General features: G+C 42.4%; 1 protein-coding gene across 1 annotated transcript; it reads right to left on the bottom strand.

Moving 5' to 3' along the window:
- Positions 1 to 4,948: 4,948 nt before the first annotated feature.
- Positions 4,949 to 19,736, bottom strand: cops7b (COP9 signalosome subunit 7B). Its single transcript, XM_003225484.4, has 7 exons — positions 19,586 to 19,736; positions 15,949 to 16,125; positions 11,944 to 12,019; positions 11,317 to 11,405; positions 8,963 to 9,165; positions 8,721 to 8,826; positions 4,949 to 6,259 (listed from the first exon to the last, which is right to left on the bottom strand). Exons 2-7 carry the CDS (start codon positions 16,108 to 16,110, stop codon positions 6,101 to 6,103), a joined length of 795 nt encoding a protein of 264 aa, XP_003225532.1. The 5' UTR covers positions 16,111 to 16,125; positions 19,586 to 19,736; the 3' UTR covers positions 4,949 to 6,100.
- Positions 19,737 to 21,452: the final 1,716 nt, after the last annotated feature.

A 21,452-nucleotide genomic window follows, 5' to 3' on the forward strand; every position in this document is an offset into this window, starting at 1 on the left:
TTGTTCTCCAGACCTTTGATCATTTTAGTCGCCCTCCTCTGGACGCTTTCCAGCTTGTCAACATCTCCCTTCAATTGTGGTGCCTAGAATTGGACACAGTGTGATTCCAGGTGTGGTCTGACCAAGGCAGAATAGAGGATGAGCATGACTTCCCTGGATCTAGACGCTATACCCTATTGATGCAGGCCAGAATCCCGTTGGCTTTTTTTGCCGCCGCATCACAAGTTTAACTTGTTGTCCACGAAGACTCCAAGGTCTTTTTCATACATACTGCTGTCGAGCCAGGCATCATCCCCCACTCTGAATCTTTGATTTCCATTTTTTCTGCCGAAGTGAAGTATCTTGCATTTGTCCCTGTTGAACTTCACTTTGTTACTTTCGGCCCATCTCTCTAGTCTGTCAAGATCGTTTTGAATTCTGCTCCTGTCTTCTGGAGTGTTGGATCTCCCTCCCAGTTTGGTGTCGTCTGCAAACTTGATGATCGTGCCTTCTAACCCTTCGTCTAAGTCGTTAATAAAGATGTTGAACAGAACCGGGCCCAGGACGGAACCCTGCTGATGGCACTCCACTCGTCACTTCTTTCCAAGATGAAGATGACGCATTGGTGAGCACCCTTTGGGTTCGTTCGCTTAACCAATTACAGATCCACCTAACCGTAGTTTTGCCTAGCCCACGTTTAACTAGCTTGTTTGCCAGAAGGTCATGGGGGACCTTGTCAATTCCATCTCCTGACCCAAATGTTTTTGGTGCCCCAGGTCTCCACCACTGTCATTCCAACAGCACTGAATAAAATGCACAGATATAGGATGGAGGACACTGGTTTGAAAATAGCATATATGAAAGGGACTTAGAAGTTTTAGTAGACCGCAAACTGAACGTGAGTCAACAGTGGGATGTGGCAGCTAAAAAAGTCAATGTAATTCTAGGCTGCATCAATAGGAGTATAGTGTCTAGGTTGAGATAAGTCACAGTCCCACTCTGTTCTGCTTTGGCTTTGGTCAGATCTCACCTGGAATAAGACTCTGGATGTCACAATACAAGAAGGATATTTATAAGATGGAAGATGTCCATAGAAGGCAGCCAAAATGATAAAAGGTTTGGAAGTCAAGCTCTCCGAAGAATGGCTTAAGGGGCTTGGAAAAAAAGATTGAGATGGGCATGATAACCGTGTTTAAATATCTGAAAGGCTGCCATACTGAGGTGTCGGCAAGCTTGTTTTCTGCTGCTCTATATAAACTGGGATACAGTTGAGCAATGGATTCAGAATGCAAGAAAAAAGGTTCCACTTAAACTTTAGGAAGACCTTTCTGATAGTTGTTTGATGGTAGAATATGCTTTCCCTGGAGTTTTTAAATAGGTTAGATGTCCTTTTGTTAGGAAGGCTTGGATTGTATCTTCTTGCATGGCAGAGGGATGGGACTGGATTGGATGATCCTGAGGTTCTCTTCCAGTTCTATGACTAGTCCAGGGTTTATTAACAAACGGTAAGTGGAAATATTTCAGGGGGTCCGTGAGCTTGAACTGAAAAAATCAGCTCAATATCTTTATTTTCTCTGATCTCCGAGATCTAAATGTTTGTTGAAAATGATCCTTCGAACATATGTTGCACCATGTTGTTACCAAGTATTGGTGAGAAAGTTGTAAAATGTAATCCTAACATTTGCTTTATACTTTCGAGGGGTTCCTTAAATAATTGGGTGAGTTCCACAGTACCTTGAGGTGGGATGAAGAGAATAGCAAACTCCACGATAATTTTATAAAATGCATAAACAAGAATAAGGTGACACCTACTGGCAGGATACTGAGCAGTCCAGTGCAAAGAGAAATAACTGAGTTGAGTTTTTGCAGTTAGGTGCCAAAAGGAAAAGAAGAAATTGTGTAGTTTGCTTTGGGGGACCTGATGCAAATTTACAGACAAGAACTGACTTTCTCGCTCCTGCTTTACTTTGTAGCTCAACAGAAATCTTCAACTTAATTGTGAAGAATGCAAGAAACTAGCTCAGCAATATCAGGAAAGAGCCACATCGTTCTCCCCATTGTAAATAAATAGAGCCAAACTATTCCAGGCCTTCCATTCCAGATTTCACCTAGTTGTGCTTCCCTTTATGGGTGGCAGGTTGGACAAATCTGTATTTAGTACCTGCAGCTTTATTTAACCATTGGCTTTTAATACTGATGTTTATGGCCACTTTTCAGTTCTTTCATCAGAAACATTTTAAAATAGCCACTCCTCGTGAACCAGAAAATCAACTATTTACATGGAGATTGTTCTGGGTAATGGTCTCCAAATCTCTGTGGGCGTTTTTACCTCCTTGTCCTATGATTCCATGTGTTTACTAATTGTGTAATTATGCATGTGTGTTGAGCAGGCATTCACAAACATGGGCCCTTCAGGTATTTTTGACTTCAACTCCCACAATGTGAATGTTGAGCTCCAAAACACCTGGAGAGCCCAAGTTTGCCTGTGCCTGGTGTCGAGGCATTCCTGTAGAAACCTAATTAACTCCTAATTCTATACATGTGCATATATAGAATTTCACAAGGTCACATATATTGGTGATAGAAGGAGCATTAACATTTGTCTAGGTCCTTCTCACCGTTCTTTGCCTTTTCTCATGATCTTGTCTTGTGCTGAGTAGCTCTGTGGGACTTGGCATTGTCCAATCCGGCTGGTGATAGTTCTTTGACAAAGACCTGTAGCAGCCTTCCTACCAGGAACTGAACTTGGGACCTTCTAGATTAGATGGCCTACATCCTCCCCATCCTTCATCTCCATGTCTTGCAATGTACTTTGGTGTAATTTAGTTGGTCTTCCTGGCTGGATTTTTGTAAGAGCAACGCCATATCCTGCCAACCTAGCAGTTCGAAAACATGCAAATGTGAGTAGATAAATAGATACCGCTCCGGCGGGAAGGTAACAGCGCTCCATGCAGTCATGTCGGCCACATGACCTTGGAGGTGTCTACGGACAATGCCGGCTCTTCGGCTTAGAAATGGAGATGAGCACCAATCCCCAGAGTCGGTCACGACTGGACTTAACGTCAGGGGAAAACCTTTACCTTTACCTAACACCACATCACACAGGAGTCACATCTGCAGAACAGCAAGACCAAGACCATGGCTTGTGTTCTCCAGGGAGCCTTGGGCATTTCAGAGATAAACCCTTATTCAGGAAGCAGAAAAGGCACAGTCCCTGAAGTAGATGGGTTCAAGAGACGGGTAGGCAAAACTGCAGGATGTAATGGTCTCTTCATTAAATTTGTGGCTTGGCCTTAAAAGCAGTGCAACTATAGAGCTAGGCCTCTTTAGGGTGCCAGAATCTGGACAGAACTACAGAAGCACACAACTTAGCACCTCTTTCCATATTATATGAATTCAGCCTGCTGGCAAGCAAAAAACAAAATCTAGTCCTCCTGGTGACTGTAATGAAGTATGAATTTTGGTTTACAGATGTTATGTTTAATTGTGTATTTATGTTTTAAAAAGGGTAAGTATCACAGTTATTGCATCTCAGCACTCAGAGGCTGGTTGCCATGGAGAAGTAGGCAGAGCCAACCGTCGTTTAGTGGAAGAAGTGCAGAGTTTAAAAAAGAGAGTCAGTCTGTGCTCTGATGAGGCACAGGGAAGATTGATTCCAGGTTGATGGGATCAAGGAGACTCAATTGTTCATTTTGAGTCGGTAAGTTTGGTGCCTTATTTAATATAATCTGTGTCCTGGTAAGGAACAGAGAATCTGTGATAGTATATCACAGGGGTGACTGTGGTTTGAAGTCACTGGATAGCCTAGTTTCATACTTTGGGAACCAATCCCAGCTGGACTCACAGAGATCCATTGAAGTAACGGTCTAAAAGTGGCTGAGGAAGAAGTTTTAACTATTTTAAGTAAAAGAAGTGATACTTTAGAGAGATGATTCATCTCATTCTAGTATTCTAACTGTTAATAAGAATACCTCTAAGTGAGAAACAAAATTGTAACCACTAAGCTCTGTGCCTGAATAAACTTGTTATTGTTCTTCCAACATCTAAGCCTTTGTCACATATATTCTAATCCAAGTTATGCTACTCTTTAAAGTGAAGAAAAAAGTAAAAAAAGTAAAAGGTCTCCTCCCTGAGTCTTTGGTGGTTGAATCTTTCCAAATTGGTGTTAGTCGATATTAGATCTTTACAAATTGGTGGCAGTTGTTATAAACATTTTCACAGTGACAAACAGATGTTTATAACTGCCTGAAGAAGATTTAAAGATAAGAAGCAGGACATCAGAATTTGGCTCGTCAGAGAGTTCCAGCATATTAACTGTTTTTTCTTCTCTTTTCCATTATCTGATAGAGAGCACTTGTAGAAATAGAAAAAGCGGGCAATATATAGCTGTTTCCTCATCCTGGGACACTTGAGAAGAGAATGAAACCAGCCAGCTCTAGATCATATACGCTAATCCACTGCTTCTTAAATGGCAGGTTCCAGCCCAAATGAACTCCCTCAGCTCAATGTTGGGTCCTAAAAACATTGCAAACAGTAATATTTTCTGAATGTCACCTAGTAGAGGTTTTAGAGATTTACAGGAAGAGGTTGTGCAGCTTTTTCAGAGGACTCAGCTGTACTTCATAAAAAGGAAAACCAGTCTGTTAGCAAGACTTGAAAATGCTGGCTTGTTATTGGTAAATGTTTGATTTTTATACCTATTTTACATACCTATACATCTGGGGTCACACAAACATTTCTCGGGCTGAAAGGGTTGTAACTGGAAAAAGTTTCCTTGCACCAATACACCCAAATAGGAAAAAAAGTAGGGGTAATGAAGTTTGACTCCTATTGTGCAACCTAACTGGAGGGCATTTCAGGACTGAAGGAGGGTGCACAAAAACTGTCCAGCTTGCCACACTGCTATTGTTCTGTGCAAACAAGTTAATTCTAGCATATGATTGTGTAAAAACATTGCTTCTCCACCTCGCTGTGTGAATTTATTTTTTAATAGAAAAGGAAACAATCTTTCTGACCAATGCACCTTCAATTAGTCTGTAACAAATAACAACTGGAAAAAAAAACCGAAAGAAAGGCCGAGATACTCAAGCCTCCCAACAACAAGTGTACAAAAGCAAAGGGGATCAAATACAAACAAAAAAAGGTGTTCAAGTTTTGAAAGCCTTGCGACCAAAGCCCCGGCGGGATGCTTCCTTGGCTCGTTCAAAAGGGCTTCAGACCAAGAAGGCCAAAGGGAGAGACCCCTTTCATCGAGCTCACTTTCACGCAGGGAGATTTCAACGTGCGATACTTCGACGGATGCAGGAGAGGAAGAAACTATGACCTCGAAACACGCGGAGAACGTACAACATCAGCGGCCCTGTCCCCTTCTCGTAACGTCTGGGGAGGGGAGGTATGAAGCAGGAGGAGTCTGCTTTGCCCCCCAACCGCCCAGCTCTGCCCCTTTGCCGCCACCACAAAGCCCCTCCACTAACTTCTTCCGCTTCATAGCTGTAAAGACACAAGCAGCACTGGGCAAACTGGGCTTAAGAAGGGCAGCAAAGGAGGTGGCAAGTAAACATGGTCCAGCTGCGGCCCTCCCAGCGTGAGGTAGACAGTTGCAGCCTTAGGGAAACGTGGATGGACCAAGGAAAGGAAGAAGAAGGCAGCAACAAAAGGCAATGCCTGGGCCAGGAGCACTGCGTTCCCTTTGGTACGTGGCCGGGTTCGGGGGCCAAGGAGAGCCATCCCGCCTCCCTCCTGCTCTCTACGCTGCCAAGGCAAACAGTCGAAGGGGAGCATGGCCAACGGCTTGCAAAGACGGCCACGGTCTACCACATGGATTGTGCCTTATTTCAGTCCTCTCCCCTGCCGAAACAGGAATCAATTCTGCCCTCAAGTTCCTCATGGAAAGCTCAAGGAATGCCCCGTGTGTCAAGGAAGTTGGCAGTGTCCCTTGCTGGTTGAAGCTGAGACCCAACGGGGCTCAGGGGCTTCCGGCCTGAAGACCCCCCCCTCCCCAAACGGGCCCAGAAGCTGCTGAAAGGAGGCACCAGGACGGAGAGGGGGGCAGCATGGTGGCTCCTTCCAGAGTCCCTCGGGCGGGGGCCCATGTCACATCCTCCTGCTGCTGCCCCGGGCGCTAGTGGCGACTGGAGACCAGCCCTTTCACCTTGGACATCTTCTTGCTGGGCTGCCTCTGCTCCGCGTGTGGAGGGCACTCCCGCTCGGCCAGCTGCTGCTCCATCTCCTGAGCTGAGGAAGAGGCCGTGGCCTTGAGCGTCTTCTTTATGTTGGTCACCTGCAGCAGAGGGAGGGACAGGTAGGTAGGTAGGTAGGTAGGTAGGTAGGTAGGTGGGGAGGTGGAGACAGGAGGAAATTTCATCATGGGAATGAGGCACGACCCTTTCTCAAGCCAAAGATCAGACAAACTGGCAAAAAAAGGATCAACGATCTGGAAACCATGAATCACTATGAAGAATGCCTTAGGGAGCTGGGAACATTTAGCCTGGAGAAAATTGAGAGAAGAAGATTTGAGAGCCAGGTTCAAATATCTGAAAAAATGTCACACTGAGGAGGGGACAAGGGTTTTTTTTTCTGTTGCTCTAGAGACTAGGACACAATGAAGCCATAAATTTAAGCTGCAGAAAAAGATTCCAATTAAACATTAGGATTAGAGCTGTTTAACTACAGCATCTGCTTCATAGAATAGAATTATAGAATCATAAGAGTTGGAAGAGACCACGTTAGCCATCCAGTCCAACCCCATTCTGCCAAGAAGCAGGAAAATCACATTCAAAGCACCCCTGACAGATGGCCATTCTGCCTCTGCTTAAAAGCCTCCAGAGAAGGAGCCTCCAACACACTCCAGGGCAGAGAGTTCCACTGTCGAACAGCTCTCACAGTTAGGAGATTCTTCCTCATGTTCAGGTGGAATCTGAACAGGAACCCCCCAAAAGCATGGCTAGTGTCTGGGAGAACTATTGGCCCCTTTTCCCCTGGAGGTCTTTAGATAAAAACTGGATGGTCTTATGTTGGCATAATGGGGTTGGACTGGATGGCCCTATGGACCTCTTTATCTTTCTGTGGCCACAACTAACCCACATTGTTGGTAGCAGAAATCTGACACAAACAGAGCACTCATTCCTTTTATAACATGGCTGTTGTTTACTTACAATTCCAGGCTAGTGACGACATGGGCTAGGGGCTCGTTATAGGGGAAAATCCTCCCTCTTAACATGCAACATTAATTAGCAACTAGTCTACTTCCAGGCAGAATTCAAAGCCCTGGTGGATGACTTCTAAAACTCTATGACTGTCTGAAAGTTCTGTATCTCCCAAACCAGCTTCCTCAACTCTACAATCTTCAAGCTATGGGAAGTTCAACTGCTCCCTCTCTGGTCTTCCTAAGCAAAGAGGTCCGTAGCCTTTAATGTTTGGTGTAGAAGAATGTGCAATGGGTTTACTGGTTTTTAAATATGTAATATGGGGTATGGTGTATACATTATTTTCAAATTCAATGCAATCAAGCCCATTTAATAATTTTCTATGAAAAGTCAATCCAGAAAGGGAGAAGTATGCAACAGGCAGAAAAAGACAAAATCTGTCCCACCTCCTATTCCTTGCTCCAAACATCCCTTCGACAAAATGATGGTTCAGAGTAGAGAAAGAGGATCATATTTTGCTTGCGGGTATTTGCATAAATAATCAAGAGGAAGCAAAAGCTAGAAACACCACTCCAGAGATAATGGGAGGACACTGTATTAAAAGTGTGAAAGGAATAAATTAACAGGAACGAGGATTGTTTCCATACTAGTTTCTGCTGATTCAAGTACAAATTTAGTCAGCCAGGAATAAAATCCTGAACACTTGCTGCCACCTAGAGGCCACGAGACCCACTTCCACGGAGCATTTTATCATTTCAGGACCAATTTTTAATACAAGTTGAGCATCCCTTACCCAAAAGGTTTGGTATCAGAAATATTTAAGATTTTGGTTTTATTTATTTGGATTTTGGAATGCCTGTAATTACATAGATGTACATAATGCAATCTTTTGAGGACCAGACCCAAGTATGTACTTTTTTTTTCAGTGTCAGGAGCAACCTGAGTCGCTTCTGGTGTGAGAGAATTGGCAGTCTGCAAGGACGTTGCCCAGGGGATGCCCTGATGTTTTTTTGATGTTTTTACCATCCTTGTGGGAGGCTTCTCTCATGTCCCCGCATGGAGCTGGAGCTGATAGAGGGAACTCATCCGCAATCTTCCCGGGAGGGATTCGAACCTGGCAGCTTTCAGGTTAGCAACCCAACCTTCACAAGGTTTAGTGGATTAAAGTCACAAGGCTTTAATCCACTACGCCACCGGGGGCTCCAAGTATGTACATGAAAATCATTAATGTTTCCTATACTCATAACCTAGAGATAATTTTATACACAGTATTTGTAATATTTTTGTGCATAAGGGAAAATAAGTGAATGCTGAATAATTAAAAAGCAAAAGTGTCACTATTTCTGCCGCCCTTGTGAACAATTTCGGATTTCAAAGAATTTTGGGATTCTGGATAAGGGCTGCTCATCCTATACCAGTTCACTGCCAGCCAAAGTAACAACTTGCTGCATCTTTTCAAAGCCACGAGACAAGATTTAAGGGACCTGAATGAAGTGGACAAGGAATGTCTCAAAATATTTGCTCAGGTATGGAAGAAAACCAGGGCTGCTGCTCCCTCTCTGCTTTACCAACAATCAACTGGGCCTGAATACTTACTTCTGTTTCTACCTGCTGCTGTGTTCGGTTGTGGTTCTCTTTGTATTGGTTGGCTCTAAGCACCTGCTGTTCAATTCCTAACAGAACCGTTTCACACCCATCACACCTGTAAACAAAACACTAGTAAAGTTACTGACAGGGAGATGGATTAAGTTCAGGAAAGAGCAGTTATGGGCGAACTAGGGAGTGGGGAAACTAGGAAATTGCAAAACAAGAGGATATGCAACTAAAGGGTGTTTTACCATTCATGCAATGTTTTCACAATGTTGCTGATATCTTTCCTTTGGATGTCCCGGCCAATGCAGAAGTCCACTTCTAACATCTGGTTCCGCTGATCCAGTTTCCCTTGGATGATGTCGGTGTAAACAGCTTCAATGATCAGATCCTCCAATTCCCGCAGGTTCCGCATCTCCAGGTCTTTTAATAATACTGAGTAAGGAATGCACTGCAGGAAGAGGGAAGCCCAAAGGAGAGTGTGACTGTGCCATGTTTGTCCTTTGGACAAACTTCATTTTACCCAAGGATGCAATTACGGGTACCATCTGCTGTTAATACGATGCATGGCAGTTTTCGTTTTTAATAGGGAGCAATTAAGGCTTGGTTATCCAAAAGGTGATTCAGCAATTCTAACATTTAATGTCAAGTTGCCAGCAGAATGGATGTGTTTAAAAAGGCTGCAATAGAGGCCAGCTTAAGTGGTAGTAACTATGGGACCTATTGCTTTGCAAAAGCCTGTTCTCTCCCTTTATGAGCGTGCCCAAACCTACAATCTTTGAGGGAGGGCGTTCTCTATCTCACACGCTTTTCTGATCAAAGGATTGCAGGCCAGGCCCTACATAAGGAGCAGCTTAGGAAGGTGATGTTTAGCTTGGAGAAGAGAAGGTTGAATGAAGACATGAGAGCCATGCTTAAATATTTGAAAATATACCATATTATAGGAGGGAGCAAGCTTGTTTTCTGCTGCTCCACAAACAGGAACATGGAGAAACAGATTCAAATTGCAGGAAAAGAAATTCCTTGACAGTAAGATCTGTTTGACTATGGAATATGTTGCCTGGGAGTCTAATGGAGGCTGGATGGCCATCTGCAGGGAATGGCAGAATGGAGATGAACTGAACGGTCTTTGGAGTCTCTTCTAACTCTACAATTCTTCGCTTATTAACCTGCCCAAGCCTTACAATTTTTGAGAGCGGTTTTCCTTTACATCCCAAATGAGCTTAGTCTCATTTGGGGAGGAGATGGGACAGAGACTTTGGTGGCTACTCCTAGGCTATGGAATTCCCTCCTGATGCAGGCTCAGTTGGCTCCTCTCTCCTCTCTTTTCAGTTCTTATTTAAATAGGTCTTCAGTCTTTAACTTGTTAGGGTGGAGGGACAGGCAATGAGTGTGCTGGTTCTTTTAACACAGGCTTTAGTTGCTTTCGAATAGTTTTAAATCACTGTTTTAGAAGCAGTGTTTTAAGCACACTGATGATTCAATGCTTTGTAAACGTTTCTATCCCATATGGTTTTAGCTATTTTGTTTTAATGTACATTTTATCCTGCTTTGGCTCCCATTTTGGAAAGAGGTCAGGATATAACTCAAATGGATTAATTAATTCAAGGAGTAATGACCCAGCAGCAACTGGGCCACTGCTTCAGATAAAGCAGCAAAATTGTGCAGCACAAGAATGAGCAGAAGACAAGTGTTCACATTAAATATTTGTAGTTTGAAACCAGTCCAGATACAGGATCCTTCCCAAAATAGATCCCAGGATCACTAGAGCAAAATGTGTTTCAGGTGAGTGCCCAAAACAGATAGGGACAAAGGACATCTCCCTAAAGATGGTTGAATTGCAGCTCCCAGAAGTCTTAGCTACCAAACCCAAGGGTAAGGAGTGACGTAAGCTGCAGTTCAACATCTGCAGGGACAGCTTGTCCATCCCTGGACTAAAGATTTGAGAGGAGGAATAAAAACACACAGTGGATGTTAACTACATAAGAAGACAACAACCATTCTGAGGGGATAGCTTACATTATTGTACCAGGGAGGGAGATCTAAGATGCACCTCTTGCTGCTGCTCACCGAGCCACCTGGAAGCCAAATGCTTTACCTGCATGTTTGAAACATCTGTGGAATGTTATTCTTTGCCAGGCTCAAACAAATATGAGATTTCAGATAAAGCAGTGCTGGCTTATCGTGTTTCATTTGGAAGAACTTAATGGGTTATGATCATCATCCTATTTTGGACAATTTGCTCCCAACTGGTTAAACGGGGAGTTACATATTTGGAAATATGGAAGAGAAAAATAGTCCTGATCCAGAATTATTATTTATTTATTATTTACATCACTTTTACCCCGCCTTTCTCTCCGAGGAGACTCAAAGCAGAAAGGTAATTTGGAACAGAAGGAAAGGTAATTTGAACATAAGTTCCAAATTAACAATCATTTTGCTTACCCACCAAGTCACTAAAAACTAATGTTGATGCTTTTACAACTTCTGGATCTCTTGAGTGCCAGGAAACAGCATATCTATTTAGGCTGCAAGATCCCTTCTACTGGAAGTTCTCCTTATAGGAATTGGTGATTCTTGTTAATTGATGTCAATACTTTACCTTCATTCTGGAAGCTAAGCTGACAATAGTTAAGTGCTTCAGCTTGTTCTTTTGGGCACCCGTTAACTCTGGCAGGTTATTCTTGTTAGCTGTCCAAAAGAATGAATTAAACAATACCATCAAATGACAGTCTTAAAGTGAACTGCTCAACACCATTTGTCTGATATTATATGTTGGTTTCACACAATCCCAACACAATAGAAGAGGCCTTCCATTTTCTTGCAGGAATTAGCGGTGGGGGGTGGGCATGGTCTCTATAGAAATCCGTTTGGGCTACAGAATGTATCTTCTGGAACATAGCACAAAGTCGTTATGGTAGACCAACATAATTCCTAGAGATACCACTAGGATTTTTAGGCTCTTATTTTAGAAAGCAAACATAAATTCTGACCTCATCAGGAGCAAAAAAAAAAAGGGGGGGGGGATAGAAATCAAACAAGCATTTATTTGGGATCCGTTTTTGCTAAAGATGAGTCTCATCTAAAAAGGATGAGAAATCTGCTTCTAGAAACCAGCTGTGGAATTTTATGATTACTTTGGGCAAGAAAAGTATATTTAGAAACAAGAGTGTCTCCCGCATCCTTTCAAAATTAAATTATGTGGCCCAGAATCCCAGTGGCTTCTTACCTAAATAATCGGGGTAGGTTCCATAGGCAAAAAGATTCAGCAGCTGAAAATAAGCAGCGTTAGGCCCGTCAGCAAGCTGCAGACAAAGGAAGGAAGAGACCCATTAGAGTGCTATTGATCCACAGCTAATCGTGTTAAGACTACAACAGGGCTTATTAAATCACAATATTACAAGCTTGCTAAACTCAAGGTGAAGATGTTTTCAAAGCATGGCTGGTTATGTACAAGAGCTCCCTGCATTCCAGGTTCAGCATAAACCTTAAAAGGCAGAAAAGATATGTGGCACCTTGCTTTGCATTTTGTATATCTTCTGGCATATAAGCTATTGCTGGCTTTGCAAACTGGAATCTGTCTCTCTATAAGATGGGAAACTATATTCCAACACACTGCAGCAGCGCTGAGCCTAATTCAGCCTTCCCCAAGATGTTTCAGGTGTTTCAGATTACAAGTCCCATCAGATCCATTGAGAATGGCCAGTAAACATTCTGCCAATGTGCCTGATGAGTTAATGAAGACAGATTTGGATGCCATGGTTGTCTTTTGTTCTAGCCTCAGGAAAACAGACAAATGATAAGATAGTCTATTTTATTACTATTACTACTACAGTAAAGTCTCACTTATCCAACATAAATGGGCCGGCAGAACGTTGGATGAGCAAAAATGTTGGATAATAAGGAGGGATTGAGGAAAAACCTATTAAATGTCAAATTACGTTATGATTTTACAAATTAAGCACCAAAAACATCATGTTTTACAACAAATTGACAGAAAAAGCATTTCAATACAAGGTAACGTTATGTAGTAATTACTGTATTTATAAATTTAGCACCAAAACATCTCAATGTATTGAAAACATTGACTAAAAAAACACTGGCTACTAACAAATTGACTACAAATAAAGACAGAATTGCATAAAATGAACTTACAGTAACAACATTGTCAGAAATTAAATCCATAAAAAGTTCAATCCTTGCTGCCTAGAGAAACAGCTGTGGATCGGGGTGGGAGGCAAACTGCGTTGAATAATCCAGAGCGTTGGATAAGTGAATATTGGATAAGTGAGACTCTACTGTATATCCCAGGCAATCTAATAATATAGGACACTTAAGATTCCTATAGCATTTTTAACTGTTTCGAGGTCTTCACGTGCATTCTCTAGTTCAGCTCATCCCCCCAACCTCCACATATTCTGGACCACATTCCATCAGCCCCAGTCTGCATGGTCAAGGCCAGGAATAAAGGGACTGGAAGTCAAAGACATCTGAAGAGCATCTTAGTTAAGAGGTTAATCTTAGTTAATCTAGAAGCAAATCATACCGCTCTGTAACTTAAGTCACCACTTCTCCATCCTATCATGTATGAATGGACTGAGGAGGCAACAAATGTGTGAACTGCCTAAATTCAAACAGGGAGTTCATGGCGGAGCTGAGATCTACTCCTATGTCTTTCAGAGCTTATGTTAACCCAGGTCACACAAGTTCATAAACTCTTACTTAGAAGACGAGAGGCTAACACTGAGTCAAATAGTTCGTGCCACATAACCTTGGAAACAGAGCAGGGGACGTCTTGTGCTTCCTTTGAAAATCATACACAATCCCTAGAGTTTCAAACCCCTCTGCCATTCACTGACTTAGTAACTAGCAAGGTAACTTTTGGAAAGCGGCAACAAATTTCAGGCTCAGGCTCTCTCAAAGGTTTGCACTCGCCAACCCCATCTTAATGGATATTGAGAATACATATTCTGCCCCACTAAATTATCTGTTCAGAATTTATAAATGCTCTCCCCCACCCAATGTTATCAGCACTGAAATTATCCTCTGAAAATTTTACCAGTTTTGCCCCATCCAATTTGCTTCCTGATTAAATACAGGGTTTTGTGGTCCTAGAACAGATTGGGGGGTGGCAAATTCTTCCTATGGCTCTCTGGGAAATGAATAGTGGGTAATGTTTTAGCAGTAGTCATAATAATAGCAATAATAATAATAATAATAAACATAATAAATATTTTCTTTTTCTCACTTTCTCCACTCCTGTGTAACGAACAAGACAAAGCAATTATCTCAGCTGAGATCAACCATAATATTAGGAGGCTGTTTTCCTCATTTCGTACTGTCAGAGGGAAGATCATGCATTAGGGACCAATTGCATGCTGCAATGGAGGATAGGGAACTGTTTATTTCTGGAAAATCTTGGTACTTACCAGCAACCAATCCCCCTTAACTATATCCATTGCACGCAGACTATGAAAGCACTCTGTCTGGGATTTGCTCCACAGGGAGGTTTGTTACATGAGCAACAGTGGCCTCACTAGGACCATGTATTCTATTTACTTTATAATAACTTTATAATAACTTTGCTTGCTTTCCACATTCACCTTGTCTCCCAAGGAATAAAAGAAAGGCCTCTGACAAGGAGATCAGCACAGTGTAGATGAAGAAGTAGATGCATTCAGACTAAATAGCGTTAATCTGCCCTTTGAAAGCTGGGGTTTAAATGTGGTGTCATCCTGAGGGCAGAAAATTAGACTTGCCAGAATCTCCCGGGTAAATTAATAAACTGGGTCATGACCTCAAGCACCGGAGCCCCCGGTGGCCTAGGGGATAAAAGCCTCGTAACTTGAAGGTTGGGTTGCTGACCTGAAAGCTGCCAGGTTCGAATCCCACCTGGGGAGAGTGCGGATGAGCTCCCTCTGTCAGCTCCAGCTCCATGCGGGGACATGAGAGAAGCCTCCCACAAGGATGGTAAAACACCAAAACATCCAGGCGTCCCCTGGGCAACGTCCTTGCAGACGGCCAATTCTCTCACTCCAGAAGCAACTCCGGTTGCTCCTGACACGAAAAAAACAAAACCCTCAAGCACCTTCCAAATTCACAAACTATAAAAACTGCTCACCTCTTATTTATTTTATTTTATTTTATTTTATTTTATTTTATTGCACTCCATCCTGGAAAAACCTAAAAGAAGCACCAACCCCCCTCTACTCTCCCAATTGTGGTGCCACCTCTGGATTGGGCAGGAAAATTTAAAATTTAACATTGCATCTTAACTGCTATAGCAACAGAAGACATTTTTCTCCATGTTTAACTCCCATGACTCCTGAAATATGAGTTCTGAAATGTTTTACCCTTGACTTATCCATCATTTTGACTCCAAAATGTGTCCTCAACTTATACAAGAGATCGACGTATAAAGCTGACCTATATATACATGATAAAATTCTAGGCACCAAGATTTTTCTATCCCAAGAAATATGCTTAGTTACAGAACCATAGAATCATAGAATCATAGAATAGAAAAGGAAGAAATCTATAATCCTGTGAAGCTCTTAGCCAATGCTCTCATTACTATAACACATCCACCACTACTGGATGATGATCTCTGAAGGAATGCCATCCAGCCTTTGCTTAGAAACCTCTAGTCAAGGAGATTCTACTGCCTATCAAGGCAGCTTCTTCCATCATCACACACTGCTCATATTATCAAGAAATCCCTCCATAAAGTTAGTCAAATTCTGGTGATTTAAACCTCCAACCCATAGGAGGAACCAGAAATTATTTTGTTTCACTGTCCATTGCTTCTTAAGCCATACAATGTGGAAGACTGCCATTTCCCCCCTTAATTTATCAGGGGTTGGTACCCTATTTGTGCCCATTGGTTACAACTCTTTTGTGCCTCTTTCCCGGAAACTTTCTGTAGATCAGTATCTTGTGGCTCACAATCTGGCAGCAGGCCATGAACCACTACTTTGAGCAGCATTGATTTGTGTGACTGCCTTTCACCTTTTGCAGATAGCTATCAAATGAGCTTTTAATTATCTCTTTTCTAGGCCTGTCACTGTAAACTTTGCTCTGTGTCCCTTTCATAGTCAGCTGTGCAAAGCTGGAACAGACCTTTGCTCTGAAAAAGAACAGGAATCCTGGCTTTTCCCTGAAGTGGAAAATCCATTGAACATCTAACAGAAGAACTGAGCCAGGATGGGAACAACTGAGACAACCCACCACTCACCTCTTGTACATTTGTTAATTCTAGCAACTCTCCAAAGACATAAACCCCAGGAGCCTCCAGCACTTGGCTGATCAGAGCAGTCAGAGCTGACCCAGTGGTGCCTTTGGCTAATAAAATAAACTGCTCAAGGAGATTACAGGACGGTTTCTGTTCCCCGGCCATTCTAGATCTGTTAACCTGTTAAAGAGAAAGAGTACATAAATGCTATGCAACACACTGTTCAGAAGCATGGCTGGGAAGGCAAATGTTAGGGTCTCAGCTTTGTTTCTTGTTTAGAAAAACAAATCTAAAAGAAATTAGAAGCCCATTTCCCAATAACTGCATGAAACAATAATTCAGTGCATACACATTGAGGAGGCCAAAGGCTTTTTCAAAAAATAAACAAACCAGAAAACAAATAACATAGCTTATTCAAGGTTTACCTCACATGACACAGTAATAATACTTTACCAGCAAAATTTCAGCTGAGAAGTCTAGTTTAGTCAGGAGGAAATGATTAGCCAACAGAAATTATAAGGGCCCTTGCCCAGAAAATCAGACATTTAAAGAACACTGCAAAATTTCCCATCTCCTTTTCCATTATTTCCCTATTTCATTACATATTCTTTTTTAACCCCTAAATTCTGTATCATGCAACCTGAATTGCAGAGATGGAAAAAATTATGAAGTCTAGCAAATCTAACCCCTTGCTATTCAGACACAACTAATACATTCCTGAAAAATTGTTATCCAACCTCTTTAAAGAAAGCGAAAGGAGGATAGTCCACCACCCTCTTTGGCAATCTATTCCTTAATGGAATACCTCTTTTAATCAATCCTAAACTTGGGTGGATTTTTTTCTATTGTAATTTGAATCCACTGGTACCAGTTCTAGTCTCTGGAGCAAGAGAAAAAAAAGCACAGTCTCTATCTTCTGAAAAAAGGTACTAGAGAATCTGAAACTGACGTTTTCAGAATACTAACACATGTAGTATGACACCGTCCTTTTTCTATTAGTAGCCACAGTGTAGTTCTCCCTAGGTTTACTTTGAAGTAAGTGTCTCTGGGTGCTATTCTAACACTACACTGAGAAAGAATTCTCAGATAACACCACTGAGAAGAACACGACTACCAGCAATCTAGGTGAGATCTTGCAAAATGAAATAGAAACTGGAAAAGCCACTAAGACCTCTCACAGGCATACCAGAGAAGGAAAAAGAAATCTCTGGGGAACCAGATATACTACAAAATATATGATAGACTGAGGACCCCTTATCCAGAAATCTGAAATGCTTCAAAATTGACAATAATTTCAAATACTGTTTTATATCCTTTCCAATGGTTATCATGTCTCCTTCTCTCAGCCTTCTTTTCTCCAAGATAAACATCTTCAGCTTCTTAAGGCACTCCTTCTTCACAAGGTTTGGCTTCTAGAACTTTGACCATTTTGGCTGCCCTTCTCTGGACACCTTCTGTCTTGTCCATCTCATTCTTCAATTGTTCTGCCTTGAACAGTGTTCTTCCAGATGAGGCCTCACCAAAAGCAGAATAGAGTGGGACTAGTCCAGGCATGAGCAAACTTTGGCCTTCCAGGGGTTTTGGATTTCAACTCCACCGGCTGTTAGGAATTGTGGGAGCTGAAGTTCAAAACACATGGAGGGTCCAGGTTTGCTCATGCCTGGTATAGACCCTAGACTCTTCTTGATGCAACCTAGAATCACACTGGCCTTTTTAGCTGCCGCATCACACTGTTGGCTCATGCTCTGCTTATGGTCTCCTAAGGCTCCTAGATCCCTTTCATGTGAACTGTTTCCAAGGCCCTTTCTGCACAGTTGTATAAAATCAATCTTATCTCCTTTGAACTGGATTATTGGCAGTGTAGACTATGGGTTGCTGTGAGTTTTCCGGGCTGTATGGCCATGTTTAAGAAGCATTCTCTCCTAGCATTTCGTCCACATTTATGGCAGGCATCCTCAGAGATTGTGAGGTCTGTTGGAAATTAGGCAAGTGGGGGTTAAATATCTGTGGAAGGTCCAGGGTGAGAGAAAGAAGTCTGCTGGAGGAAAGTGTGAATGTTGCAATTGGACAATTTGATTAGCATTGAATGGCCTTCCAGCTTCAAAGCCTGGCTGCTTTCTGCATGGGGGAATCCTTTCTTGGGAGATGTTAGCTGGCCCTGATTGATGACCCTGATTGATACTCAGATAATTCAGTTCAAAGCAGATAGTGTGGATGATCTGCCTAGATATTCTGGATTATATGGCAGTGTAGAAGGTCCCAAAGTCATGTTTCGCCTCCATCCTACATCTGTGCTTTTCCATTTACAGTATCTGCCTGACTGTACAATCATACATTTCCCCCTGTTGAAATAAATTATGTTAGTTTTGGCTGATCAGCTCTTTAATCTATGAAGGTCATTTTGCCTTCTGGAGCTCATTAACTCTCCCTCCCAATTAATTTGGTGTCACCTGCAAATGGGGTCTGCATTCCCTCCATTCCGTCGCACAAGGCCCCTTCTACACATGATCTGCTTTGAACTGGATTATGTAAGGCCCCTTCCACACAGCTGCATAAAATCAACGTTGAGCTGGATTATAAGGTAGTGTAGACTCAGATAACCCTGTACAAAGCAGATATTAAGGATTGTCTGCCTTGATATTCGGGGTCATACGGCTGTGTGGAAGGGCCCCGAGTCTACACTGACAGATAATCCAGTTGAATGTAGATATTGTGGATGGCCTGCCTTGATATTCTGGGTTGTATGGCTGTGTGGAAGGGCCCCGAGTCTACACTACTAGATAACCCAGTTTCAAACAGATATTGTGGATTGACTGCCTTGATATTCTGGGTGTTATGGCTGTGTGGAAGGGCCCTGAGTCTACACTGACAGATAATCAAGGTGAATGTACATATTGTGGATAGTCTGCCTTGATATTCTGGGTCATACGGCTGTGTGGAAGGTCCCTGAGTCTACACGGACAGATAATCCAGTTGAATGTAGATATTGTGGATGGCCTGCCTTGATATTCAGGTTCGTATGGCTGTGTGGAAGGTCCCCGAGTCTACACGGACAGATAATCCAGTTGAATGTAGATATTGTGGATGGCCTGCCTTGATATTCAGGTTCGTATGGCTGTGTGGAAGGTCCCCGAGTCTACACGGACAGATAATCCAGTTGAATGTAGATATTGTGGATGGCCTGCCTTGATATTCAGGTTCGTATGGCTGTGTGGAAGGTCCCTGAGTCTACACGGACAGATAATCCAGTTGAATGTAGATATTGTGGATGGCCTGCCTTGATATTCGGGGTCATACGGCTGTGTGGAAGGGCCCTGAGTCTACATTGCCAAATAACCCAGTTCAAAGCACATACTGTGGATTGCCTGCCTTGATATTCTGGGTCATATGGCTGTGTGGTAGGGCCCTGAGTCTACACTGCCAGATAACGCAGTTCAAAGGAGATAGTCGGGATTTGATATGGCAGTGTAGAACAGCGCTGGGCCAAGGACAGAGAATAATGAACAATGAGGATCTATAATATACAGGAACTGGGTTGATATGCAATACTGCAGTATAAACCGCCCGGGAGCCTTGCTGCTGGCCTTGACAGGGAGGGGAGAGAAAGAGAAGGCTGAGGCGGGCCCCCAGCTGCCCCTACCTGGCCGTCGCCGGGCCGCGCTCCCTCCTCCGCGCCTCAGGCCGCCATGACAGCCGCAGACACAGGCAGGCGCCGGCAAGGAGTGCTCCGCGCATGCGCGCTCTCTGCGTGCGTCCGCTTCCTCCCCGGCCCCGCCGGAAACCGGTCCCCACGCGACAAGGTTCCGCCGGGCATTGGGAAGAATGAATGGCCTTCATTGTTATTCCTGTAACTTCTCTTACTATCATTATCATTACTACTACTATAATACCATTATTATTATTATTATTACTACTACTATTATCCTTTTACTACTCTTACTACCGTTATTACTACTACTATTAATAATACCATTATTATTACCACTACCATTATTATTATTATTATTATTATTATTATTATTACAGTACTACTATTATTATCATTTCACTACTCTTACTATCACTAGTACTACTGCCATTATTACTACTTTTTTTGGTAATATCGTTTATTATTACTATTATTATTATTATTGCCATTATTTTTATAAGCTATTGTTCTACATATATAAGTTGTTTTGTACTGTCTTTTATATAATGTTGTGAGCCGCTTTGGATCCCATTGAGGGAGAAAAGCGGGATATAAATAAAGATTTATTATTATTATTATTATTATTATTATATTACAGTAGAATCTCACTTATCCAAGCTAAACGGGCCGGCAGAATATTGGATAAGCGAATATGTTGGATTAATAGGGAGGGATTAAGGAAAAGCCTATTAAACATCAAATTAGGTTATGATTTTACAAATTAAGCACCAAAACATCATGTTACACAACAAATTTGACAGCAAAGGTAGTTCAATACGCAGTAATGCTATGTAGTATTTACTGTATTTACAAATTTAGCACCAAAATATCACAATGTATTGAAAACATTGACTACAAAAATGCGTTGGATAATCCAGAACGTTGGATAAGCAAATGTTGGATAAGTGAGACTCTACTGTATTATTATTACTACTATTATCCTTTTACTACTCTTACTATCGATATCACCCCGAAGGGGACTCAGGGCGGATTACAATGAACACATATATGGCAAACATTCAATGCCAACAGACAAACAACATATATAGACAGACACAGAGGCATTTAAAATTTTTTTCCAGCTTCACGATTTCGGCCACAGGGAGAGCTGTTGCTTCACCGTCCACTAGTGGCAGTACTTCCTCACTCCTTTCCTCATGGTTTTAATGGCAGTTTTATGGTGTTGTAAATTAGTTAAATTAGCCTCCCGCATAAAGAGTCCCTAAATTTTCCCTACTTGACAGATGCAACTGTCTTTTGGGGCTGCATAGGTCAACAGCAAGCCGGGGCTATTAATGGTCGGAGGCTTAACCCGACCCGGGCTTCGAACTCATGACCTCTCGGTCAGTAGTGATTTATTGCAGCTGGTTACTAGCCAGCTGCGCCACAGCCCGGCCCAATGGATCCATTCTAGAAGATTTTTCTCTTGCATTGTATTCTAATACTTCATTCTATGCTACCACTCATTGACTAATACACACACACACACACAAAGGAACTTCTGTCTGAGACCATTCCAGGTATTCCAATTAACAATTTAACTCAGCCAAAGCTATCAATAAAAACCTTATGCGATGCAAGATTTCTCAGGTAACCAGGTCAGGTACAGCTTCCTCAGGCACGGCTGTCAGGAACACATGGCAACCAATTATCAGTCTTTCAGATATTAAATTCAAAATGTATTTGCTTCGTGACGGCTCCTGGAGGCTGCCTGCTGTTCCAGGCCTGTTAATGAGGAGAATACAGAAAAAAACACTAGGTGGTCACATCCATTCCCTAGATGAAAAATAAAACCCTGAATACTAAGTAGCCTGCACTT

Source organism: Anolis carolinensis, chromosome 3 (assembly GCF_035594765.1).
Source record: "Anolis carolinensis isolate JA03-04 chromosome 3, rAnoCar3.1.pri, whole genome shotgun sequence".
Lineage (NCBI taxonomy): Eukaryota > Metazoa > Chordata > Lepidosauria > Squamata > Dactyloidae > Anolis > Anolis carolinensis.